The sequence below is a fragment of the Dipodomys merriami genome, unplaced genomic scaffold, assembly GCF_024711535.1.
Source record: "Dipodomys merriami isolate MVZ:Mamm:240054 unplaced genomic scaffold, mDipMer1.0.p SCAF_21, whole genome shotgun sequence".
Lineage (NCBI taxonomy): Eukaryota > Metazoa > Chordata > Mammalia > Rodentia > Heteromyidae > Dipodomys > Dipodomys merriami.
In genome coordinates this window covers 29,355,332-29,382,140 of record NW_027203493.1, presented here as the reverse complement: position 1 = coordinate 29,382,140, position 26,809 = coordinate 29,355,332, and the positions used below count along the sequence as shown (strand labels likewise).

The 26,809-nt window shown below is 46.5% G+C and overlaps 1 protein-coding gene across 7 annotated transcripts in view; it reads right to left on the bottom strand.

Annotated features, from left to right (window-relative positions):
• Positions 1-26,809, bottom strand: part of Abcc8 (ATP binding cassette subfamily C member 8) — a 73,805-nt gene that overhangs the window by 10,348 nt on the left and 36,648 nt on the right. For 2 of the 7 annotated variants that reach the window (XM_070032788.1, XM_070032785.1), the window contains 18 exons: positions 24,965-25,005; positions 23,706-23,851; positions 21,224-21,329; positions 20,958-21,074; positions 20,567-20,642; positions 19,924-20,029; positions 12,057-12,089; positions 10,559-10,597; positions 9,763-9,861; positions 8,760-8,844; positions 8,034-8,114; positions 6,358-6,495; positions 4,860-4,985; positions 4,129-4,228; positions 3,678-3,919; positions 3,413-3,579; positions 2,289-2,358; positions 1,404-1,561 (listed from right to left, as the gene is read on the bottom strand). In XM_070032788.1, coding sequence (XP_069888889.1) covers positions 1,404-1,561; positions 2,289-2,358; positions 3,413-3,579; positions 3,678-3,919; positions 4,129-4,228; positions 4,860-4,985; positions 6,358-6,495; positions 8,034-8,114; positions 8,760-8,844; positions 9,763-9,861; positions 10,559-10,597; positions 12,057-12,089; positions 19,924-20,029; positions 20,567-20,642; positions 20,958-21,074; positions 21,224-21,329; positions 23,706-23,851; positions 24,965-25,005 — 1,930 coding nt within the window. Of the gene's footprint in view, positions 1-1,403; positions 1,562-2,288; positions 2,359-2,445; positions 2,571-3,412; positions 3,580-3,677; positions 3,920-4,128; positions 4,229-4,859; positions 4,986-5,079; positions 5,198-6,357; positions 6,496-8,033; positions 8,115-8,759; positions 8,845-9,762; positions 9,862-10,558; positions 10,598-12,056; positions 12,090-19,923; positions 20,030-20,566; positions 20,643-20,957; positions 21,075-21,223; positions 21,330-23,705; positions 23,852-24,964; positions 25,006-26,809 lie in introns of those variants that run through there. The other 5 variants (XM_070032789.1, XM_070032786.1, XM_070032787.1 and 2 more) reach the window with 4 other exon arrangements.

The window sequence follows — 26,809 nt, the reverse complement described above, 5'->3', positions numbered from 1 at the left end:
AACCTTTCTAACCACAACCTGCATACGAAATGTATTTTATATCACAAATCAGTAATGTCACTCCTACATGAACAAAACAAAGTTTTCACAAAGTATAGCTTGCTATTATTATATGAATACAGACATACATACCCTCTCTATTTCATCATTTTAAAGTGCTAGTTGTGAGCTATGATACTGATTTCATGACCCATTATTTGTTGTAAATGGCAATTTGACAAATAGTAGCTTAGAGGATCTTTAAAACTTTCCTCCAATTTTTTTTTTAATCTATGAGTTTAACAGAATCACTCCCAGAGAGAACTTCCTGGAGAATAGTGTGGTTTTGTTTTAAATAAAGAATGCAGGTGCCAGTGGCTCATGTTCTCAACCTTAGATACTCTGAAGGCCAAGATCTCAGGATCACAGCTTCAAGCCACTTGAGGCACATAAACGTGCAAGATTTTTGTGTCTCATGGACTTTTCTGCCCAGGTGGCTTTGAACTGCGATCCTCAGATTTTAGCCTTCTGAGGAGAATTACAGATGTGAGCCACCAGCACCTAACTGTATAGATACTTCAACTAGAATTTTTATTTAAGTATTAATGAGTATTTAGAGAGGAGTTGCTATTAGTTAGTTTATGAGAATTGCCTTAGACAGAGCAATATGACAACCTCAATGTATATTTAATTCCTCCTTTACACATACATAACAGATTTCTACATTTTAATCTATTGAGCTACTAAACAAATAGTAATGCCTGCTTACTATGAGAGGGGGAAATTCTTGAGAAGATATAGTCTCAATTTTCTGACATTATTTACAGTCTGTTTTGGGGGAGGCGAATTTAGAAACAGTATAATCACCAAATAGAGTTTAGAGTTAAAAGCTATTTCTCTCTTTCTAGAAAATTTTGAGTAGGAAAGGGGTATACATGGCTCCAAGGCGAGAGGGCAAATATGACCAATGGAAATGTCTGGGACAGTCTTCCAGCCATGCTTGGAGTCCGCTAGCTGGGAAGTGTGGGTCAGTAACACCTCTCTTATCAGGTGTATTGGAAACTAGTCTGGTTCCTAAATCAGCCAGGCTCCTGGAATCATGCAACCCTGTGGAAAGCATCTTGGCAAAATGAAACGAAGGACATAAAGGTGTACACACCCTGACCTAGCAATCCCATTCCTGACCATATCTCTCAAGGAAATAATTTAGATATGAACTGCAGTGTTTGTGTATGCTAACAGATAATCATGTTAGGGGAGTCAATATGGATATTTACATCACAGTTAATCTGTTATTTCTATTTTTTTGGGGGAAGAGATGATTCTACTACTTTTAGGATGATAATTCTATAGCAAGTATACCAAACTGCCTGTTACAAAGTATTCCCTACCCACCCCCTAAAGTTGGCAAGTGCTGCCATCACCTGGATGCCACCCGGAAGTACTTCTGGATGAAGTAGCACACAACAGCCAGGGGCAAGAGGGCCACCAGGAAGACAGGTGTGACATAGGAGATGACGGCCAAGGCTGAGACACAGAGCAGCGTGGAGCGGCTCAGGCACTCCAGCGTGGATGGGATGTGCTGAGGGGAGACAGTAAGGTGCATCTGGATTAGACTGTGTTCAGACTGTTACCTGCCATGGTGTTTGTGTTCTGACTTCATTACAGGCACATAGCTTAACCATCCATATACACATAAGCTACTTGAGAGAAGGAATCATGACTTGATTCTGTTACCATCTACTAAGATGGTAAAAGTAAAGAAGACAGGCCAAATCCAAATGAATATTTACCACATAATTGGGCACATTGGTTCAGAATATGCCAAAACTTGGAATAAAGCTAGTAAGGTCTTAGATGGAAGCTTAAGAGATTTGATTTCTCTCAGATCTCTTTTGTTGTTGTTGTGGGGCTTGAACTCAGGCAGGGCTCTATCCCTGAGCTATTTTGCTCAAGGCTAGTGCTCTACCACTTTGAGCCACAGCTTCACTTCCAAGTTAACTGAAGCTAAGAATCCCATGGATTTTTCTGTGCAGGCTGGCTTTGAACTGCAATCCTCAAATCGCAGCCTTCTGATTAGCTAGGATTACAGGTGTGAGCCACTAGCACTCAGCCTCTCTCAGATCTTTTGTTAAGGTCTCATGGGGATACTCTGGCCTTGACACAGCATTGGAATCAGGTCAGGAACATTGGACTTCTCCCCCAGGGCTTTGATCACCTGATCTGGGGAGCCCAGCATAAAGAGAGAGGAGAATCTCCCTGGGGCCTAGCCTCCCTCTCTGGAGGGAATGTGTTATAGTCTACTACACCTGGTCAATGGTGTTACAATCAGATGAGAATCTGTTCAGGATGCTCCCAAGGGGTGTGGTCTCAAAGAACCTGAGAAGGCAAGCAGAACAGTTATTCATTCATTTATTGATTTGCTCTTTGTATATTAAGCAAGGTATTCAGTGTCTCCAGAGTCACCTGTGAGTCTGACCTCCTGGGAGCAGCTGCCTTGTCATGTCTGCAGACATATGGCCCATGTCCCTGAGAATTCCCCCAGTTATTCAAAGGGGTATTAGCCTCTGGTTAGCTTCACTGACTTGAAGGCCCATTTGTGACAAGTGCCACCCTTCTCAACTGTTTGTTAGCCTGGCTCACTCACTCAGCAGCTGTCTTCCTGGGACATACAGTCCTCTTCAGTGGGACAACCTGCCAGGAGAACCAGGCTCTGGGACAGCCTGTCAGCTGGCTGACCCTGCAAAACCCTAAGCCAGTGCTTAGGCTGTGACCTGGAGTCAGCCCAACCCCAGAGAATTTCTGAACCACAGATCTGGAGCAAATAAAGGCTAAGGGGAGGACATGTTCATGGCCACAGAGAGCCCAGGAAGCAGCAAGATAGAAAGTGTTGTCAGGTGATAGGTCTGACGTCCTCCAGGGATCTGATAACCTATTTGTCTGTTGAACTTTTACGCTGAGTTGTCTGGCCAGTTGGGCAGTCACAGTGCTAAGTTTTCCTAACCAGGCAGGTTTCAGCTTCATATCTATCCCATTAGGACGATTGGAACACTATGTCCATTCCCAGGCTGGTGGAGGGAGGGAAGGAGAGAGGTGGCAGCAGAGCCAGTGGGTGGCAAAGGGCAGTCGGCACTATCTAAGGCAGGGAGCTCACCTTTGCCCAGAGCCTACAGATGCTCATGTTGAAGGGCTAGTGGGACATTTAGATGAACTAATTATGCCAAACATCCAGCACAGAGCTGAGGAAGACAGTCCAACATTCACTGTGTCCTTGTGTCACCACCGCAAGTCTATGACAAAGGTAGTCTGTGTCCAGTTTATAGGTGGGGAACTGAGGTTCAGAAGTCAATGACTAGCTACCACATAGCTGCGTGTGTGTGTGTGTGTGTGTGTGTGTGTGTGTGTGTGTGTGTGTGTGTGTGTGTGTGTTTACCTCATCGGGGCGAGGATGATACGGTTCAGCAGGCTGCGGTGCAGCCTCTTGGCCACCTTCAGCCCCGTCCACTCCACCGTGACAGAGGTGATGAGACACAGCACAATGCCCAGGCTGCAGAGCACAGTGAACACCATGGCATAGACAGACTGGTCCAGGGTACACTCCTGGAGAGACAGAGAACAAGGGATCCTGCAGCTGTAGAGATGTATAGGCTCAGCCCTCTTCCCCCACCCTGGCCCTTGTTGTGGGGCTGTGGCCACACCTGGCTGAGGGAGCAGTTCCTGGCCACAGGGCTCAGAGTCAGGGCACTGTCAGTCCACTTGGCTAGCCAGTAGTCGATGGCCACCAAGACCATGTGCTTGAGCAGCTGGGAGAAGATGAGCAGTGACAGGAGCAGGATGCCGGCTGAGGACAGATACTTGGCACAGGCTCGCCATGGAATCTTGGCTCGTTGGTGCAGCACTGACGACAGGTTGTCATCTTCCTCGCTCTCGGCTGCCTCCTCTGTAGGCCGCAAGAACCCACCCTGTGGCTTTAAATGTCACATCCTTCTAAGGGTGAACCAATGAGCATTTATCCCTACTTACCGATGGGGAAATTGAGGTACACAGAGGAGAGATTTAATCAAGACACACTCTCTCCCTACACCTGGCACCCAACATCTTAGTATCCCTGTGGTTGATCATTTTACGCCTAGTCCCACGTTTCTGTACCTTCCTCTTCTTCTTCATCCTGCAGAAATCCATCTCTTGAGGACATGGCACGGGGCAAGCCCTCAGGAGGATCTGTGGATTTTCTTTCCATGATTGTTTCCTTAAAGACAGACAGGAGCTGGTCAATGTTTCAGGCTGTGCAGGTAGGAAAAGGGAGGTGTGTGGAGCTACCATTCCCATGGTGACCAGTGTCAGGCTTCCAGGCAGCCCCTGGCTTGGGGAGGTGTACATAGATATGTACTCCTTCCACTTCATCAGCTACCAGCACCTTATGATCCTAGTGGAGGAGGAGGTGGTAGATCTATCATTTCCCCTTTACTTAGTTTCTGTGATTCAAGTGATTCACAGCCCACAACCTTGGATGGGCCAATCCTCATATTCCATCCCCTTCACCATGACGATCTATTCAGAGGCGAACGCAGAACTAAATTGGACCAATGACAGTCTGATGAGTCTTTGCTTAGCCAGTTTGAGTTGATTTCCCAAAGCTTTACAGATGAGTTATATATAAGTACCAGAGGATGAGAGGAAGGCATGCATTTATTTGTTTCTGCTCTGGGGACCTGGCATAGGCACTGGCTCTTCTCTGATATGAGTAAGTTCATGCCAGCTCACATGTGCTGTCCTTTGCGGGTGTCCAGGGATAGTGAGAATAGGTAGGGCTTTGTGAATGCAGTTTCTAGCAGAACCTCATATCCAAGAGTGCTGCCTACCTCACAAGATACACTCACCTTCTCCAGTTCTTGGTCCTGCCTGTTCATGAGGGTCTTCCAGTGCTCAAAGAGCTGGCATTCGCACCTCTGGAAGTCCTTGAGTGTACCCTCCCTCTGGATGGTGCCATCCTTCATGGCGATGATCTGCAAAGGCAAAAACAAAGTTGGCATGGAGGTTGGTTGAGGAGGTGGAGCCATGGCTGAGAAGTCTGAGATGGATGTGTGTATAACTGTTCACCTTCTAGGGGTAGCCTTCTTCATTTACTTCAGTAGGCAGTAGTGGTAACCAACCCTTACCAACACCATTCTCAGTGGTTCAATCTGCAGAGCAATTGAGTTCCTCCTAGTCAAATGGCTGTTACCCACAAGGACTCCACCAGTACTAGTTTTCATCTGCTTAACAGGCTACCTGCAATTACCCTTTGCTCCTGCCGATGGCAGGGCTTGTAGAGTCTTTCAGTACTTGCCAAAGCTCATGTTGGTCTAAATATGTGTGTCTGTGCCCTTTTGGAACCACCCAGACTTTATTTGAAATGCCCAATGGCACTGTCACATAGTCCCCAATTAATTGACCCTTCTCAATCCATACCGTGAGGGGATTCAGGGAAGACACCTAGGAGCCTTGTTCATGGGCATCTTAGGAAACTAAGCACCCATGTCTGCCTTCTTTGAATTCAGGATTGTTCTGAATTACCCTGCCAGGGTCAGCACAGAAACTCATAAATAAGCCTTCTGTACCTGTTTGGATATTTTTAAAAATATGGACTTCCTTTGGTCTTTTTGGTCTTTCTCACAGTGGAGGAGGATCTCAGCACACATGGAAGGAAGAGTTATTTGGGGAGAAATTTGAGGACCATTTGGCATAGGTCTGAAGCTCAGAGAAGACCTCAAGTTTTGGCTTCTATCCCAGGAAATTTTATATAGGAGTAGGCAGGGCTTGGATTTCAAAACTCACATTATCTTCATTGTGGAAATGGAGTGATTGCCAGTGACTTAAAAAGGAACTATTTTCTGCTTGTTGAAGAATATGAGAATGTAATTACTGTGAGGTTTCACAAAAGGCATTCTATTGGGAATACTAAAGTTTCCATTACTGCCACTGTTTGTTTCTATTATCTCCTTCTAATCCCATCTTGAATCCAACACTCTCAGGAAGTTAGAGGAGGGGAGACAGCTCTCCCATCCACACATTTCTGAGGCTGAAGGATGAGGCATCAGCTAGGGGAGAAGAGATGTTAGGAACTGAGTGTCTCTGCATTCCCAAGACTGGTGCCAGCCTTGGGTACATGCACAGGGGGACATCTGAAGGCCAAGGTGATCTCAAATCCCTGGGTCCTTGGAAATCTTGAACAGCTCTCTGAGCTGTCCAATCTGTACAAAGCCACCCAGGGCTGGCCTCTTCTGCTTTGCTGCCTTTGGCAATTGCTACCAGACACCTGACTGACTCCTTTAAAGATGCCTGATTGCTCACCCCCACTCCAAGCATCTATATTCTGAACCCCTTATGGCTCCTCACCCAGTCTGCATGGGGCAGGTACTGTAGCTTGTGGGTCACGAGGACCACTGTCCTCTTGTCATCTCGGAGAAGTTCAAGGATTCCAGCCTGCATCAAGTGATCACTCAGATGCACATCCAGAGCTGAGAAAGGATCATCCTGTGCAGACGGGAAAAGGCAGAGGTAGGTGTGGGGGAAGGGGTAACAGTGAGCATGAAGAGCTACCAGAGTTACATCAACCATGATCTCAGGACTGATGCTGGTTAGCTGTGTAATCTTAGACAACTCATCTGACTTCTCTGAGCTCAGTTGCCTTATCTTAAAATGGGACTACTATCAGTTCTTACTCTCAAACAGATCCAATCATTTTATTTCCCATCTCCTGAAACTTCAGTGTTTCCCCACCACGTATAAAGCCCAAATTTCCTAGTGCAGCATTCCAGGCCCTCTCCAACCTGCTTAATCTTCCTCATGTCTTTCCCAAGTCCCCTCTGTTCTAGTTTTCCAAGGAGCAGGCCACTCAAGCTCTTTGTCCAAGCTGTTCCCTCTGTCTGGGGTACTGTTCTGCCTTCTGTCTGCCTACTGAACTCCTACTCACCCAAGAACTAGTCCTGAGCTCACCCTCCTCCTACCTTTCCCTCTTCTTGCCTCTTGGGAAATCCTGTGCAAAGCCAGATTTGAGTTACGGTTTAGCTCTGACTGTGAAGACTCCCAAGAGCTGGCATCTATTGTGCCTGTGACTGGTGCAGAGTAGGAGCTTAAAAAAGGTTTCTGAAACTCTCCCCACTTTTCCTTAACATGGTTGTTTATATCTCAGGCAAGACCCTGAATGATCTAGAACCTCATCTGCCGAGTGCTAACACAGACCATGAACCTTCACTTTTGAAGCACCTTTGGTGAGGAGGGTTATGTATGTCATGGGAGAGGAAAGAGAATAAAACCTGGGATCAGAGGCCCAAGGTTCCTCGTTCTAATGCCCTGTCCAAACAGCTTCCTACCTTCCTTCTGTTTAACTGCTTAACTCTCTCCAAGGCTGTCTTTCAGGAAGTCACCCATGATTATTCTAGCCCATAAAGCTGTCTCCGGGACCAGGCTCTTACTCTGCACCGCACAGCTCAGCTTTGAACTGGTTGTGGCTGTATGTGGGTGAACTCTGTCTTCCTAATCATAATCTACATCTTCAAGTCCAAGGGCTGGGTTTTAGGATTCTTCAATATCAACTAAAGCCTCTAACAGAGAGTTTAGCATGAAGTCATGCAGTAGTAGCTAATAAGTATTATCTCATTTTTGACAACTTGTGTTTACCTGGAGTGCTATGTGATCATTACAGTGATCAATTAGCAATGTCTGCCCTAAGTGTAGGATGTATTCCATGCATTTGCTATTCTGATAGCTGATCTGCAAATATGTTGATAAGTTGGAGCTGTCCTTTAAAAAGCTGACCCTAGCCACAACTTGACTTCCCTCATGGCTATTGTAGATCTCAGGCTCAAGTATATAGTAGGTCTCTATCCTTGCCTTAGTTTCCTTATCAATAAGAAATACTCTGGAAGGAAAAGTTTACCCAGAGGGAGGGGGGGTGGGGAGAGATTGTTGGGTGATGGATGGCACACATGTGTACAAATGTGTAAGCCTCTAATGGCCAAGGAGGCAGTCAGGAATGAGGATCCAAGGGACAAGCCAGCTCAGGCACTCACCAAGAAGACAACGTTAGTGTGCTGGTAAAGCGCACGGGCCACACTGATTCGTTGTCGCTGACCACCAGACAGGTTAATACCCTATCACCAAAGGGGAGAAATAGATCATGCCACAGCCATTTAGGGATGCTGCCCTACAACACCCTCCCCACCCCCTGCCTTCATCTACTGGACTGTGAGCTCTTTGGGACAAAAGCCTGGATCTATCCATCTCTTAGTCTCCTCCTTGCTTTGTAGAGAGAAGGAACTTGTGAATATTTACTGAATTCAACTGGAATTTCCAAGTCTTTGAAGATTCTTCTCATACTGCCAATAGAAGAATTGGGGATTTAAATCACACACAAGGAAAAGGATGGTAGAATCCTGTTTGTAAAAATTAATGAAGGAGGATTCCATCTGGACCAAGAACAGAAACTATACAACCCTTTGGCCTGACCCAGTGTCATGTGGGCTGAGTATACATATGTGTGGTACAAATGAAAGACATATTGCCATCCCTAGGCAGGGAGGGCTTGAAGCTGACCTGGCCCATCAGCTAGGGCTCAAAAACCAACAGGACAACCATCAACAAGGGGTTCACACTGGATCCCATATCAGGCAGCTCTTTAGTCTTTACCTCCCTCACCCCTTATTCCGGGTCACTCAGTCTTCTTGAGAAGTACCTCAGGGAACAGTGGTAGTAAGTGTAATGGTGGGGGGTAGAGACCAACGGAGGCTGCTACTAACCCGTTCCCCAATCTGGGTCTGGTCTCCATGGGGCAGGATATCAATGTCTGGTTGCAAAGAGCAGGCTTCGATGACCATCTTGTACCTGGAGAGAGGTAAGGGTGAGGGCACCTGATCAGCCTGGTTTGAGTGGAACCTCAGCACCTGGGATCATTTGTCTCTGGGTAGCTGAACCCTGGTAAATGATGGCTTAAATGGGCCTCCTGCTTGGGCACAAGCAAACACCATGTGAGTTTGAAAACAGCTGAGGTCAGCACCCTCATGCAGACTTGGAGCAAGTTAAATATTTGAAGTATGAAATTGGATGGGAACAAACAGGCTGAGTGAGTGACAAGTCCTTATGCAGTGGGAAAGGCTGCAGTCAGAGCCTATCCTCAGGGCTCTGCCTGGGAAAAATCACTGCTGGTTGATTTAGGCAGAAATGATGATGGCTAGTCAAATATTTGTCTTGCTTGCACTTCTCATTCTCTCCTGACCAGCCCTTAGCCTGGGCAGGTGCCAGCCAGGCTCCATGGAAGCACCAGAGTGTCTTGGTGACACTCTTCTGAGGCAGCTTTAGCTTTGACACCTTTTTTAGTCACCTAGATAACCTTGGGCAAGTTACCTAACCTTTTGGAGGTGTGGTTCTCTCATTTGTAAATGGAGATAATAATAGTATTGTTGTGTTAGGGGAAATCATATGGAGGAAGAACCTGGCACAGGGCCTATGCCTGGTAAAAGCTCAGTGGGTGCTGGTTGTGAATGTCCTCATGGGGAGGAGGGGGTGTTGAACATGGAAAACCAGACTGAGCTTGAGACAAGACATAGTGATGGACTATCCCATACCCAGGTACATTTGGATCCTTTTCAGTTGAGCCACATGGAATTGGCTGAACTCCAGATTAGACACCTGGGTGTGAGTGACTAATGAGGGGCAGGGCGACTGAGGGAGGACTGGGGCCCAGGGAAGGTTGGTAACCCTGCAGAAGAGCCCTGTGTTCCGCCCCAGCCTCTCCTTTGTTACCGTTGTTTGTTGAAGGAACTCTCGAAGGTGATGTTCTCCTCTACAGTGGCATTTAGCAGCCATGGTTTCTGAGAAGCATAGGCCACAGGGCCCCTCTTTCTGGAACAAGCAAGGGAACTGGGAATTAAGGGAGGCATTCTCAGGGGTTCATTCTCAGGGACATGGTCAAGCTGATGGCTTAGGTTGGGGCAAGAGAGAGGGACATTTCTTCCCCTAAATTCATTGTGTTACCTCTTCTTCCCCACTGGCCTGTGGAAGATCTAGGTGGGCAGGCCTCGGCTGACTATGAGAGGGACAGGACCTTGGCCTCCTACCCTACACCCAGTCCTCCCAGCCCGGTGGGCTGCTCTCTGTCCTGCTTCTCTACCTGAAGCAGGGAAGAGCCCCAGGATCACTCCAATGATCACTCCAAACCAATGATCACTCAACCCCTAATTTCTTCCTCCTTCAGTATCCCTTGAACACTACTGAATTACAAAGAGAAGAGAAAGACTTTATTTTTAAACAGAGAGCCATGGATATCATATTTCGTGCACCATGGCTTTCAAGCTCTCTTCTCCCACTCCCTCACCCTGGTGAACCATTGTGAAGGGAGCAGCCATGCAAGGAGGCAGCACCTGAACCTGAGGGAAGCACAAAGGCCCCCCACCCCCTCTCTGCTTGTTCAGTCACGGGGGCTGGACCTGATGATGTTCCCCAGGGTTACATGAGTCCCATGGGCCCAAAGGCCCTCTGTGTGTGGGGGGGGGCGGGGGGAATGCCTAATCTGGAGGACAAGTACTCCCAGACCGCATACCTGATATCAGAGTCAGCTGCTGTTTCCCGCTCTGGGCTGCTGGTTGGGAGCAAAGACAGGCCTCAGGTTTTGTCCAGTGGACTGCATCTCCTAAAAAGACTTCAGGCTCCCTCAAATTCCACCTGAGTGTGCCTCGATAACCACATTGGTAGCCACAAGTAAAGTCTGAGGGATGGCCATTCTGGAGGTGCTACTACTGCTTAACCGGTATGTGAGGAGACCCTGGGAGCCTGGTTCAGTAAAGAGGAAGAAGGGGAGGGGGAGTACCATTGGGCAGGGTCTTGGGGGAAAACCTCCCAGTGAGAGGAATGTAAGGCCCCTCTGGCCTAGCCTCTGAATCTGGCTCAGATGAGCAGGCTGAGGTCTTAGGCCCAGGGCTACACATGGGCAGGGCACTCTGGACGCTGGGTGCCACCTATAGCTGAAGAGCTGAACAGGGCTCCAGGCTCAGACCACGTGGCCTTATCGGAAGGCAGGGGGATCTGAGGGATCTGCCAGGGAGGCCACTTTGGTTGTGATGCCCTCATGCTCTGACTGCCTGAGTGGCTCCATGAGAAATAGTCTATCTCTTCATTCTCATCATACACATACAAATACTTGTCACATGCTATGTATGATTTTTGGCTCAAGAAATATTGTTACTACAGCTGAGCCTGTCATCACATTGAGGACAAGGTGGGAGAAAGGGCATGTACAACACTGGAAGGGATGACAATGGTGGTGGGGTGTGACAGCTGGAGACTTAACTGATTTACTCAGGTGATGGGTCTTCCCAGGCCAGGGTCCTAACTATGTCCTCAGGGGAAGGGAGGGGAGGAGAGAGGAGGGGAGGGGAGGGTTGTGAGGTCTCAGCATCTTGTTGATTTGCTTCCTTTGGAATTTTTGGACTTGCATTGAACAAACAGAGCAAAGAGACTGACTTATCTCAACATCTAGCTCCCTGTCTTATAGTCATGTTTCTCAGATTATTATTTTTTTCATGATTACTTCTAGAGCCATTTTAGACATAGCTTTCTAATTGCCTGTTTTCTGTCATTTAAGAAAATCAATTTGGTGTGTTTTGGGATATTCACACAGTTATTCAATCACTACTATCTAGTTCAAGAACATATGCATCATCCTCCCAAAAGAATCCTCTCCCTCACTACATTAGCAGTCATTCCTTCTTCCTCCCTTGAAAGGAGCCTCTGGAAACCCTTAATCGACTTTATGCTTCTGCTTTCCATGAATTTAATATCACAGATATGCTAACACCTGTTTATGTACTATGACCCTTTGATGGGCAAAAAGTACTGTAAAATCTAATTTTTTTTTCTCCTCTATCAAAACCAAGTTTTGCCTTCGCCGAGAACATGACTTAACATTCCTACCTCTGAGAGTGTGTCAGTAACACACTTTGCATATTTAGCATTCTCACCCAGAGGCCCCTCACCCCTACCCAGACCCTCCTCTTCCTTGGGACCCACTCCTAACCCAGTCATGAGCCCCCAGGAGGTACCTGGAATCCTCTCCTGTCTCGCTGTCAGGAAGGCTGTTGGGGCACAAATAGGAAGATCAACGGCAATTACATTTTTCCATCTTACTGAAGCTCTGGGAAGAAGGGTGCCCTACTCCTCCCACCCCCTCCCTTCCTAAAGGTCCCATGTGGCTTCCTTATGGCAGAAGCTACTCTTCTTCATGACAGCCTACCAACTTCCCCCAGAACCTAGCTGTGCACCCTCCAATTGAATCTCCAGGCTCAGTCAGTCACCCAGGATTGGCTCAGAGCAGCAGCAAGGCACCAAGGTGGTTTCATAGTTAGGAAATCTCTGACCTAATAATGGAATAGGGTGTGACTGACTTTTTTTTTTTTTAATAGAATGCACTGCATGTGATTCAGATCTGGTTTTTTTGTGACTATTTCTCTTATGGATCAATGCACAGATACATGCAACTTTGATGTAAAAATGCATTTCAACACTATAAATTCTAGCAAAAAGTTTTATTGAGAAATAAGGAAGTAAGTGACTTGAATTTTGATAGCGACTTTCTCTGTGCTTGTTAATTTACCCTTGCCCAATGAACATCTCCCATCTTTCCAGAAACAGCCCTCTGCCATTTAAGAAAAATCAACTTGCTCTCTTTGTATATAGATCTTATTTTCATATGATTGAGAACAGTTGACATTTACCGAACTTTTATAGGCACTATGGTAACTACCATAATAGTATTGCTTCTTGTACTTTACAAAATAACCACATGAAGGTTTATTTTGATTGTTCCCACTTTGGCTATAAATAGTGAATTTTAGAGAGGCTCAATAACTTGCCCAAAGTCACACAGCAAGGAGTAGCAGAGTAAATACATTTCCCTCCAAACTTCATGCTTTAAATATTCACGCAATGTTTCTTCACTGTGGCTTCCCATCACCATACCTCTGTCAGGAAACTTAGATGGGTCAACATAGGGATGTACATTAAAACTGACCTCCTGCTCAGGTAGGGGGCAAAAATGATGAGTGATGGGGACAGTCATGAGGGATGTATAATAGAATTACCAGTCTCCTCCATTCCGTTTCTTTGAGGTTGGTAGGCTCTTTCCAATCTCTTAACCCAAACTAACATGAATTCTCCAACGACTAGATTGCTGTAATTCACAATTTGCAGACAGGCTTTGCTAATGGGAGGCAGATTAAGAAAACCAAAGCTGACAAATTCCAGCTCTGTGGCCACATCCCAGATAAGCTTATCTCTGGAGTCCTGCTTTAACTGCTTCTAGAGTAGCAAAAGCTGCTGTTAATGCATCTGGAGACTCCCTGGGGACCCAGCACGCCAGTGCTCCTAGCCCTGACTCAGTGTGCATCATTGTCCTGGCTGCTCAATTAGCCCTCATAATGGACTACCTAACTCTCCAATCAACTCTTCGGTTGTCTGCAGGGATTTTAAGGCAGGAAGAGCATCTTTTTCAGCTTCCACGGTGCTTACCACATGATAGATCTGTAATAAATGGAGCTTGCTAATGGATATATTAATTATTTGGGAAAAAGAGAGGGCGGGTATAGTATTCACTGTGGGCCCTTTCTCATGCATGACGCAAAGCTGTTTCCAGATACCATCTCATCCTTCAGCCCCATACATCCTATCTCCATTCTACAGATGAGGAGATGGACTCAGAGTCTGCAGAGCGGGCTCAGAGAAAGGAGGAGGGGAAGGGCTGCAGCGTACATCTGGGTTCGACTACTCTAGGATAGCTCCTTCGGGTCCTTCCAAGGCTTGTGTGTGTCTGTTTTAATGCAAAGAAATAAAGAGAAAAAATGCCTAGCACTCAGGAGGTTGAGGCAGGAGGAAGAGGAGAACAAGTTCAAGACCAGCCTGGGCTACATAGTGAGATCCTGTTTCAAAATTTAAAATTAAAAAGAAGTTAAGAATGATACATCTGGCAGGTGCAAGGGACTTACATGTGTGTTGTGGGCATCCAGTTTCTCCTCTGCATTTTGGGGAACCCACATTCTCTCCAGTTAGCCAAAGGTGCCACATGGAATCAACACAGAACCTTCCTGTCCTACCCAGGGTTCACAGTCTTGATGAATCAGGGGAAAGTCAGAGAGTTATAAGGGTCAAAAGAAAAGTAGAAGGAACAAAGTATTGAAGAAAATTTGGGGGAAAGTACATGAAAACATGTATACAAATACATAGAGAAAAGATAGGAGGCTTCAGGGTATTAAGTGCTTTTTAAAAAATCCTCTTTATACTTGTGTTACTTCTCTAATTTAATGTGCATTGTTGTAGAATCAGAGAAAAATGCAATTTTAAAATCATATGGAAGAGGAAAAGTTCCTAGCATGGCAGAGCTGAGCTGAATCATGAAGGTGGGGAAGGACAGGGCAGTGGAGGAAGAGGGAGGGAAATGTCCGGTGAAAGAGGATGCAACATATGGAGGCAGACAGTGGAGAAGTAGGCAGATTGAATCTAGAGGCTTTTCTGCTAACTGGCTGAGAAACCCAAGGCAAACCCTTTTTTCTAAGAGAAGCCTCCATTTCCTTCTCTGTCAGATGGGAGTGGAGATATAGCCTTACTGAGAATATGTTGTAAATACAGCATGCAGGTGGTTGGAGGGAAGGATGTGAGGGTGGAGAACTGAGAAACACTGTCTTTGAAGCTCATTGCTGAAGTCTTCCAAGTGGCCCCAACACTCCGTTAAGACCTATGTCATACATAAAAGGCAGGATGGGTGAACTGAGGTGGGAAGAGTTAGGATTTGAAGGCCTCTGCACTCCACATGTTCCGCTTCTGGCAGGCCCTTGGCTGTTATGAAACACTGCTTTCGCCCACAGTACTTAGTTCAGTTAATGCCATCAGGTCCCACATAGTTGAGAAAAATACTTTTCATGTCCAGAGTAAGAAACTGAGCCCCAGAGAAGTGAAGAAACCTGCCCAAGTTCATAGATCTAGAGAGTGGCAGAGTCAGGACTTTAACCAGAAGACATCCGTTTTCCAAGTTAGGCTAGTGAGCTCCATTTCTCGTGCCACACCACCTCCTCCAGGAAACCAGGGGTACTTAAGCCCCTGACTTCTCCATCCTAAAAGTTCCAGAGCCTCTTGGGCAAATCAGACCTCGCAGCAGTGCTGAAAAGGACATTAAAAAAAATCATCTCTTGGGGATTAAGGGGACTTGGCAGACACACTTCACACCAACCACAACCAGGCAACAGGCTCTGAGGCAGGCCCAGGGCAAAGAGGACTCAGGCCCCCTGAGTCAGCAGACATTGGTAATAGTTAGGAGAGTTAGCAGGTAGAAGGGGCAGGGCCAGTAGAGAGCCTTAGGAAATGGGAAGATTTTCAGTTCCTTCTGGGAGTGGGGACCCTCCCTTCTAAAGCTTTTCTTTCTTTCTCCCCCCCCCCCTTCCACCTTTTCTTTTTTGGTCTATCATGGGGCTTGAACTCTTGGGCCTGCAACCTGTCCCTGAGCTCTTCAGCTCAAGGCTAGTGCTCTACCACTTTGAGCCACAGCGCCACTTCTGATTTTTTTGGTGGCAAATTGGTGATGAGTCTCAACCGACTTTCTTGCTTAGGTTGAGTAGCTATGATTACAGGTGTGGGCCATCAGGCCAGGCTTCTAAAGCTTTTCTAAGGACCTGCTTCTTGCTGGTCCCAATGGGGGCACTTAAAATCATTCTGTTTCAATATTCATGGCCCTATTCTTTATTTCCTGGAAGAAACTCCATCTGCATATATCTGCTAACATTGACCTTTCACTAACATGTTTTCTTTTTAAGAATTACAAAAGGAGTTTGTAAATTCCCATGTTGGCAGTTTACTGAAGCAGACAGCCAGCCAGGGTTATGACTCGTTAAATTGAATGCTTGGGAGCCAAAAGGCTGAGACCCAGAGTCAGGATGCCGACATGCAGAGTCTGTTCAGGGATACTGTAGTAGTTCTCCAGGGTGCTATGCAAGATCTCAGCGAATGGGGTTCCATCTGTCCCTGTCTACCTAGGACTCCCTATGCCAGAGACCAGGTATTTCCCTATGTAGCCTACACAGAGCAGTTCACAAAAATATATATTGTGTATTAGACCCCTGGGGGAAGGACAGATTAGCAAATAATTGCAATGCAGTAAGACACATACACTAATAGAATTTGCTCATTCAAGTATTGATGGAGCTGAGTGCTGGTGGCTCACACCTGTAATCCTAGCTGTCTCTGGGGAGCTTTCCATTGTCTCTCTTGAGATATAGGCTGAAATATGATTAAATAACAGCAGGGAATTTTGTTCTTGGCAAAGATGTACACTGCTAAATAATAATGTTTATAATAATATTTACAGGGCACTTTCTTCATGTTAGGTTAATCCTCATATCAGCCCTACAAGTTAAAAGGAGAAATTGGCACATAAAGCTTATGGAATTTTCCAAAGCATGGAGAACAAATGGGAGCCCAGGGAACTTGGCTCCAGAGCATTTGTCCTCTCTGCTCAGCCATACTTAGTTCATTTGGTCCCTGGAGGAATAAATGAACAGTTGTACCAATAAACCAAGCCCTGTCTCCCCAGAGCATTCTTGGCTGTGTTTCCTAATCTCCCAACTTCCTGCTTTGTGACTTTTGGAACTCTTTCTGACTGTCTGGTTGCTGAGGGCTTAGCCCTGGTAGGGACAAAAACCAAACCATGCCATTGGGCATGGTTTGGCATTGTCCTCACCTCTGGCTTCAGGTTCACAGAATGTCAGGAGGGGCTACCAGATCAAAAGCTATTTTGTTCTTGGCTCACTTTGCAAGTATACCATCTCTCTGCTGACCAAAGGCCCAATACCCAAGGCTTGGAGCTTCTCCTAGTAATGGAAGGACATACAACCTATCCCCCACTCACAGGACAGGGGGTTCATATAAGGATGTGAGTCTACCCAGGACTTCATGGGACCAACAACAGAAGGCAAATGAATCATGTTTGCTTAGATTCCTTTTCTCAGCCAGGGCAATAAGCTCATATCTGACTCCTTTCCTGCAGCCTCTTCTCTCATTCATATTCATTCTCCCTCCCTCTCCTTCCCTGCCCTATTAGTCTCTCATTTTCTCCAGCCTTTGGGCTAAATCTCAATTTCCATGTCTAATAAAAATCAAATTTACTTTTGCAGTCTGGTCTTTAGCACTCTACCCACACCCCAGAACTCCAGGCACGTAGAACCACCTCTTAAATAGCAGCAAATCCATATGCTTACCTGGATCACTTGCCTGTTCCACTTCTGCCTTTTCTTTTCTTTCCCTTCCTTCCTCCTGTCACTCCTTCCTTCCCCACTTCTTTCCTTTTTACTTTTGTGCCAGTACTGGGGCTTGAACTCAGGGCCTTGTGCTTTTGCTTGGCCTTTTCTTCTCAAGGATGACATTCTACCATTGGAACTACACTTCCACTTTCAGCTTTTTGGTGGTTATTTGATAAGAGTTTCATGGATTTGTCTGCCTGGGATGCCTTTGAACTGTGATCCTTAGATATCAGCTTCCTGAATAGCTAGCCATTCCTGCCTTTCCACTGGATGAGCCCACACTTGTTTCCAAGGCTTGCATATCACATCTACAGTGGGTCTTTTCTAGTCAACTACAGAAATCATTGTTATTCCTTTGAGCTCTAGCATCACACTGATCTTTTTTCCTCTCCATTCAAATCAAAGGCTACATCTTAACCATCCTTGCATTCCTGTTATTTATGTACAGGGTCTGTCACACAGCAAGTGCTCAGTCCATGTTGAGTGAGTGAATACATCAATGTGGGAAAATAGGAGCACAAACTAAGTCTATAACAAGTACTCACAACTTCTTAGGGTTGGCTAAAAGGATGTCCCCACTGGGCCTGGGCAAGAGTTGGCCTGTTTAGAGCAAGGAGCATTCTAGGGCAATAAATCTGGGCACTACAGTCTCCAAACCCAGTCTTGAACAGAGATAGGAGCTGGGTGGGAACTGAGTTGCCTTGTTGAGGAGCATAAGTGTTAATGACAGAGCCTTGAAAGCTCGGCTGAAGAAACAAGTACATGTATCACAGTACAGAGCTTGCTGGCCTTTGGACTAATGGTTGGGAGAATAGTTATTCCTTCACAATGTTCATGTACCCTTCTCTCAGTTCGTAGTGGAAGATCAAGTGCTGGAGTCCAGCTATAAATCCCACTTCTGCCACTTGAGTGAGGTACCATTTTCTTCAGCTTACTTTCCTCCTCTGTGAATAGCAATTGTCCCTGTCTCATAGGGTGTGGCGAAGACTGTGGCAATGCAGTACCTGGCAAAGAGACTGGCACATGAGAAGTGGCTTGTGTTAGCTTCCCTGAAGAAGTCCCTTGCATCTCCTGGGGGGGGGGAAGGCCTACTACACAGAGAATGGAAGCAGTAAGACCTTGAGGATGGGCATATCTTGGAGGACATGTGTGGCTGAACTAGCAAGGTTGAGTCCATGGAAAGCCACTTGCCATCTCTTCTGGCCAGAAGTGCTATGCTTCTGTGAGGATACGTGAAAGAAGAAGGTAAGGAGGAAGAAGAGACAAGGATCAGGGACATGTTGGTATCCAGACATTGGGCCCAAGATTTTTGCCTTAGCTCATTTCTTTTTCTTTCTTTTCTTTCTTTCTTTCTTTTTTTTTTTTTTTACATTTTTTTAAATTGTGAGAATACCGTACAGAGGGTTACAATTACATGGGCAAGATAACGAGTACATTTCTTATCAAGCATTGTTGCCTCCCTGTTGTTTCCCCTTCCAATCCCCCATACGCCTTAGCTCATTTCTGTACTTAAGCTGATGAATAATTGACATCTAGATAATTTTACCCTAAAAATGACTAGCAGAGAAAACCTGTCCCTTTGAGGAACTGGCAGCAATCCTATTCCTGGGTAAGAGTAAAAACCCCAGCAGGATGCTTGAGCTGTCTTACCCTTGGAAAAGTCAGGCTCTGTGAGGACTACTGAACACCTTTATACCCTCTTCATTTCAAGGCTCTTTAAAAAAGACACATGTCTGTAATCCTTGCTCATGTCTGTAATCCTTGCTCTTTAGGAGTAGAGATCTAAGGACCAAAGTTTGAAGCCAGCCTGAAACAGAAAAGTCCAAGAGACTTTTATGCCTTCAATTAACCAGCAAAAAGCTGGAAGTGGAGGTGTGGCTCAAGTGGTAAAGTGCCAGCCTTGACTGAAAAAGCCAGTGAGAGGCCCCAACTTGAGGCCCCAGCACTGGCATATGCACACACACACACACACACACACACACACACACACACACACACATTATATGCATCTTTTTATCTACCAACTTCAGTGCTATGTAGAAGAAGGTGATTATAAATAATAGATTCATGATGGACTCAGCCTGAGGTTTTCTCTCTTTAATTAAGGTAGTGATCTTTGCCTCTCTCCCTCCACTATTGGTCTGTGTTAGCTCTTGGTTTTCACATACCCACTGGATGGTCTGTGTCAACTTTGCTCATAACCAAGCCAGAAACCAATGGTGCATTGCAAGTTCCCACACGGGAAGTGTAGCTGAGTGAACATGGGACCTAGGGTCAAACAGAACTGAGTTTGGATTCCAGGTCTGTCACTTAGTAGATATATGAATTGGAGCAATTAATTTAACCCTCATTCATACAACATGGCCTAGTAACAGTACTTATCTTTTTCATTATCACAATGATTAAATGAAATGGTACATGCAAAAGACTTGGCAAAAAACTGTATTATATCACCTAGTGAGAAATATGCGATATAAATACTAATGATGATGATAAGAATATCTAGCATTTACCGAGTACTGACTAAATGCACAGTGGGAAGTCAGTAAATGCACGATGCATCCTCCACAGACAGAACAGTTGTTGAGAGGGCACCCTACTAATTGGGACTGGAGAATAGACTTGTTACCTGTTCCAGAAGACAGCCCCTGAGATCTTCTGCATCTCTCCCAGTGTGGCAAGGAGGAGTGAGGACTTGCCACAGCCTACCTGCCCCACAATCATGGTCAGCTGACCTGCAAGGAGAGAGGGTAGGAGATGGGAGAGGAGCTGGGGAGAATCTGACTAACCAACCATAACCCAGAAGAATAGTCAGACAAAAATATATCCAACTCTGAGGGCATTTTCTTTTCTCCTCCTTGGAAGCCCTGAGAAGTCCTCTCCTGCCTTTGAGTCTTTCCTTCCCGAAACTGACAGCATCCTCTTGTTTCTCTTCCTTCACTCTGATGCCCTCTTCCTTGCTTCTTTCTTACATGATCCCCAGTGTGATCCCCACCTCATGCACCTGACATCGTTGGCTATTCAAGTTGATCTTTTTCTGAATTGATCATTGTAATAGCCGGTGGTGGCCTCAAGGTTCTGCTGTCGCACCCTGTCCTTGCTGCTAGTCTCCAACCAAGCAGGCAGAGGCCTTGAAGATACAGCTTATGCCTCTCTAAATGTTTGGATCTCACAGGGCCCACCACAAGTGAGTAGGAGCAGGCACTCAGGAAATGCCGACTTTGCTTTTTCTCTCTCTGGGGAGGGGTATATGCTGGGACAAGGGGTCATACCTCGAGGGATACGGATGGTGATGTTGGACAGTGTGGGGATTCCATCAGGGGTCCAGGTGAAGAAGCCTCCGATGATCTTCATGGGCCACACCCCATGTCACACAGGAGGACAGAGAGGAGGGGGGTTCTCACTGTGAATGGTCTTTGGCTTCCCATCCTTTATGAAAGCCTCCCCCTTACTTTGATTCCACCCCTTGGAACACTGGGGACTGGCTCCTACCCAAGGCACTGCCCAAGAGGAAGGCAGGGGTCCCCCTGCTGGGTGGAGATGAAAACAGTGTTCCTAGAGACAGGCAAGGTGACCTCTGTGCAGAAGACTCGGCGCTGGCCTCTCCTGGGCTGAACTTCTCTGGGAATTGGTGCTGGTGGCAGGAAAAGGTCAGGGACTCACCTGGACACAGCAGTTGTCAGCATCCCCGTCTGCACTGGGGGCCAGCCTCTGTAGTGGACCCATGAGGTCCCGATTATCCTCCCGGGTTGGATGCTTGCGGTTTACAACCTTGAGGGGCTAGGAAGGGTAAGGAAGTAAGAGTCCACTGGGTTTAGAACTCCTTTTTTGGACTGAGTGGGGGTGGAGGCATAAAGCAGCAGGGCATGTTGCTTTAGGCCTTAGAGAAACATGCTAGGAGTAGTAGCTAGGGCAGGCCAGGAACTCACCACAGCCTGGTACTTGCTGGCTTGACCTTGGGGTGCTGGCTCACGGGGAGCGCACTGCTCCTCACGAATCTCTGCACTGGACAGGAATTCACTTAGCTTTTGCACACTGCAATGGAAACACAGCGATTCCCCTCACCCCTGCCAGAGGCAGAGGGGGGGGGGAGAAAGAGGAAGATGTGGTTTGAGTGTGCAGCTCTGAGAAAATGCCTGGTCTACAGGTAGCTCCCACAAAGCCCACAGTGGAGGGGAACAAACAACTTGTCACCCTCTTGAGAGTGGAAAACAAATTACCAGTGCTTTTCTTAGCTGGAGTAGGCTAGAGTCTAGACTAGGGATGTCTTTGGTTAGTTTTTGGGTTAGTTTAGTCGTAAAAGTAGTTCGTCTGGATTATTGAGCTAAATGATGATTAGGGTTGGTGTCTATTAGTTAGTATCAGGGTTAAGGTTGGTTGGTGTCAAGATTAATTAGGATTAAAACTTGATTATTACCAAAACTAGTATTTTGCGAGTATGTACTCCATGCTAGATGCTGTGTTAATTGTTTTAGAAGCATTATAGAACCGAATCCCCATAATAAGCTGTGGGGGCAGCTGTTATTTCTCTCATCCCATGTAGAGGTGGCTATTTTCACCTCTCCCCCAGAAAAATTGTTAGGAGGCAGCACCTGGAGCTTCGCATTTCGGTTCATTCTCACCCATCCTTGGCTGTGGAAGCTGTCTCAGGAAGCTCAAGAATTGTTTCTATCCCCTCTTTCCTTCTGCTAAGTGTCCAACAGGCCTAAAGCCAGACATACATCCTAAATTAATAGTCTGGGGCTGAAAAGGAGCTCTTACGACTCTTCTGCTCTGAGCACCTGTCCTCTGAGGGGCAGACCCCTAGGCTCTGCCTCCTTGCCTTACTGTCTCCTCCTGTATTATAAGAGTGAGCAAGGGGAAAGGGTGGAGCCAGCCTTTATTTCAGGTATGTCCTCCTTTCCATCTTTAGACAAGAGTTTGAGCTCCCTCAGGCCTCAGCTACCCTGATGTTGTATTTCTAGAAAGAAAGGTTTTGAGAATGTGCTACTTCCAGATTACTGACATAGATTTCTAACAGGTGCAGCATCGTTGCACCTGGGGTGTCTACAAAAATTATAGGGCTGGAATGAGGGTGGTGGGGGAAGGATGCACATCAGAAATCTCAATGTTATGGCTGATAAACTGAGGTAGTATAGCAAGGATATAGGAGCCAGTCTCTTTTCAGAAAGTCACTTCCTGGTCAAATACTCCTTGGATACAATTTCATTACATTAGGCCTGCTTTGTTTTGTTGTTGTTGTTGTTGTTGTTGTGTTTTTTTTGTAGTGGTGGTCCTGGAGTTTAAACTAGGGCTTCCTGCCTGTTAAGCAGAGGCTCCTGCACTCAAGCCAGGCCATCAGCTCTGCTTCTGTCTTTGGATCCTAGAATTCTGTGTTTGAGAGCTAGAGCTTGGCTCAGACTCCCATCCACGACTTCATTCTAGTAACTATTCCTTCTTGTCAGCTGTCCAGGACCTGCCAGGGTCCCATAAGAAAATGGGATATTTACTGAAGGCTCAAGACATTTGCTATGTCTGGGTAAGGACATGACCAGCTCTTTCAACGTAGGACAAATTCTTGCTTTCTTTACTTTTCTTTTATTTTTTTTTTTGAGTCCGGTCGTGGGGCCTGAACTCTGGGCCTGGGCGCTGTCCCTCAGCTCTTCAGCTCAAGGCTAGCGCTCTACCACTTGAGCCACAGCGCCACTTCCGGCTTTTTTCTTTTTGCTTATGTGGTGCTGAGGAATTGAACCCAGGGCTTCAGGCATGCAAGGCAAGCGTTCTACCTCTGAGCCACCTTCCCAGCCCCCTGGACAAATTCTTGCTTTCAAGATTTCCAAGGTCCTTGGAAATCTTCCTACTCCAGGTAATAAAGGCTTTCCAGAAGAGGCTCTGCCTCTGCACTCAGATTTCCATTCTCAAGAGGGTGACACCTCTGGGAGACTGTCAGCATTACCTCTAGGCTCTAGAACCCAGAGCTGTGGACCAACAGAGAGTAACTCAGGAGTTGGAGAGAAAGCTGCTGCACTAGCAGGGCTGGGAAGGCTCTGGGGCCGTGGAAAGAAAAGCAGTTGCTTAACCTGGGGAGAACAGACATTCAGTAGGCAGCTAGAAGATGCTTATTCTGAGTGGGCTCTGAAAAGTAGAACTAGGGTCCCTGGGTGGAATTTATGAAGATATGAATTTCAGCTCATTATTTTATCTTAATATATTTATTTTGTCTTGGAGGTGATAGTGTTCTTCCCTAGAGATTTTGTGCTGGAGACTTTGAATGGTCTGTGACCCTTGGACCAGACATGACCAGCTTCAGGGGGACTCAGAGCAATGGGGAGGTGTGTACATGGACAAACAGCTGTAGTCCCAGTGATTGCAAGCCCTGGGGCTGACCCATGAGCTGCCTGTCCAGTGCCCTTGTCCAGACCCTCCTCTCACCTCACTAGAGCTTTGACTGTGGACCGGACCACACTGGACAGCAGGAAGAGCGGTGTGACCAGGATATGAAAGAGGGAGAGGGAAGCAAAGGCCACGGAGGGTGAGAAGTCAGACTCTTTGAAGAAGCTGACATGGCCCACGAAGGTCTGTGGATAGAGTACAAGTGAGATTAAGGTGTCTCAGGGGCTATTTCCTTCCCACACTGGAAACAGCCCTGGGAATAGAGTCTGGGTGCTGGTAGGGAAGGTCACATTATGGGGCTTTCTGATTAGAGATATCTATTTATTCTCTGTCATCTCCTTGAAATGTCTCCTGGAAGCTCAGGACTTCTGCTAGGGGCAGGGCTGGTTCCCTCCAGGTTCTGCCAGGCCTGGCGTTAGGTACCCTCCTTAGACTGCATTCTTGAATGCTCATTTTCCCAGTCCTCAGTTGGAAAACATTCAACAAACAGTCCTTCCACTTCCTCCCTGTGCCTATCTAAGGCTACCTGTCTGGCTCTGCAGTCTGTTACCCACAGTTCCCCAAATGCTAGACCAGGAATCAGCTCCATAAATCACATTGAAAGTGAATTCCCAAGCATGCTTGACAGGCTGTGAACTTCACGCAGCTCAGAGACATTGGCCCCAGGGGAAATAAGTACATCTTTTTAAAGAACTGTATCCCTCATAGCAGGCAGTGAGTGACAGGAGGCTGGGTCTGGGTCTTCTTACCTTCCCCCATAGCTGAGCTCACCACCCAGCTTTGGTCAAAATCAGTTAAAAAACAAACCCAACAAAAATGCATCGTGATATTTTACGACATGGGGAGCTATGTGTGGCTTATTCTTAAATTAAAAAAAAAGCAGGTTACACAACTGCATGTGCAACACAAGCCTATTTTTGTAGAAATGACATATCCTAGGCCTTAAAAATAAAGATGGGAAAGAAACACCCTGAAGATGTTACGAAGTGGGATTACAGTGCCTTCTTTTTCTGAATTTCCCATTCGTTTCATAATACACATGTTTCATTGTTAGCATGAAAAAAAATCAATAGCTATTTTCAAGAGACAATGTTGATTTTCTAGATACTAAACCTGAGGTCACCCAAGCCCTGAGGGAGAGAGGCTGTACACGTGGATGGGGAGGGATGAACTCCCTTGATCCTCTCTTGCCCAACTGGGCCCATCTTCTGAGCTCCCTGTACAGAAGAGCTGAACCTAAATAGTTCTCCTATATATGTCTCCCTTCACTCAAAGAAAGTAGAGAAAGGTTCACTTACAATGAGAACCGCAGCAATGGGGATGGCTGTGTTCATGAAAACTGTAGAGGAAGCACAAGGAAGAGTTAGTGTGGGGGAGGAATGAACATTGAACAGGAAAATGTCTAAGATGGCTCCCAGCAGTGTGGACCAGGGGAATCCTTCCTCTAATTTAGGAAGTAGGGATGGATGTAGTACTTTAGCTGGAGGGCTCCTCTAGCCCTATTTTCCCTCAGGGCTCCTGTTCCACCCACATAGCTGACCTGTCTCAGAGACTAAAGCCTTTAAATAAAGGCATAACTGCTCTTATTCTGCTCCCTCTGGATGGAGTAATGAAGCCTTGTGGGAAAGTGGTTAGAAAAGGACTGGAGTGCTGGTTGCCAGGGCCAACTGTGAGGTCAGCAGCATGTGTTTCTGGAGGCACCAAGCTGCTGCTCCTTCCGCTGCCTTTGCCCCTGTATGTACCCAAGCATGTTCTCTATGAGCTTCTCAGTCTCCTGCTTCTTGCAGCGTTTCAAACTCATTCACACTTAAGTAGGAGCGACTCAGGGTACCACAAAGTGGTGTCTTCCTTAGAGCTCCTAGTGTCTGTTTGGATGGCACAGCTGGTTTGCTGCAACAATGGCCCCTCCTTATGCTGTTAGCCGAAGTGCCTCAGAGCTTTCATAAGAACTCCAGAGAGCAAACAGAGCTGGACTTAAAGTCACAGAAGGCCAGGATCCCTCTTATATGTCCTTGGACACATCATTTCCCTTCCCTGTTCCTCAGGTTCCTCACTGAGTTTTGTAAACTTTTAGTGACTTGTTCTTAGACCCAGGCTCTTCCTCAAGGTCAGAGGAGATAATGTAGGTGACAGCCTCTATGAGCCCTGAGTACTGTCTGCACATTGTGCTTCATAAATTACTAGTGTGACCAGCCCCCCAAGTCACCTTTCCTTCCTTGCCCCAAGGTGTAAGATGCCCATGAGAGCCCTGATCTAGGCCTGTAGTTTCAGAGAGCAGCCTGGAGTAAGAGATGACTGTTCATGGCTGCCACCTTCCCATTTTACCTTGCTTTCTTCTATCCTCTGTTTCCATCTAGCCTGTTTCTGCAATTAGCTGTCTTGTAACACCAGGAGCCAATAGCCAGAGCCCAAGAACTCGGCCTGTGCACATGACCCTTGGCTAATGAATGGTGGCATCTTCAAAACTCTATGGTCAACTCTATTCCAAGAAAATGATTGGCTGTTCCCTTGTTACACGAACCCCGCACCAGCTAGAACCTTCAAACTACACTTGGAGATGTGGTCCCAGCTTCGGGGAAACCCAACTGAGTAGAGGTCAGGCCTTGTCCTTAGGGGACTCTAAGTCAGAGGAAGGAGATAGGAACAATGCTCTCAGCAAGTTCCCTATATGAAGAGGAGAAGAGGATACACTCCTGGAATTTCCAAGCAGATAGGATACCTACTGAATTTGGACAATTTTTTTTGGGGGGGTCCGGTCGTGGGCCTGAACTCTGGGCCTGGGCGCTGTCCCTCAGCTCTTCAGCTCAAGGCTAGTGCTCTACCACTTGAGCCATAGCGCCACTTCTGGCTTTTTTTTTTTTGCTTATGTGGTGCTGAGGAATCGAACCCAGGGCCTCATGCATGCAAGGCAAGCGCTCTACCACTGAGCCACCTTCCCAGCCCCAATTTGGACAATTTTTAATCTGATAGGAAAAATAAGGCCTCTGTTTTTGGGGAATTCCCAATCTTAATGGTGGCATTGCTAATCTCTCTGATCATAGTCTTATGGTCAGTCTTTTTAATACCAATTTTATACATGATCTTATAAATTTACCTTAATTGCCTTTCTTGAAGAAGAATAGATAATCTCCAGTTACCCACAA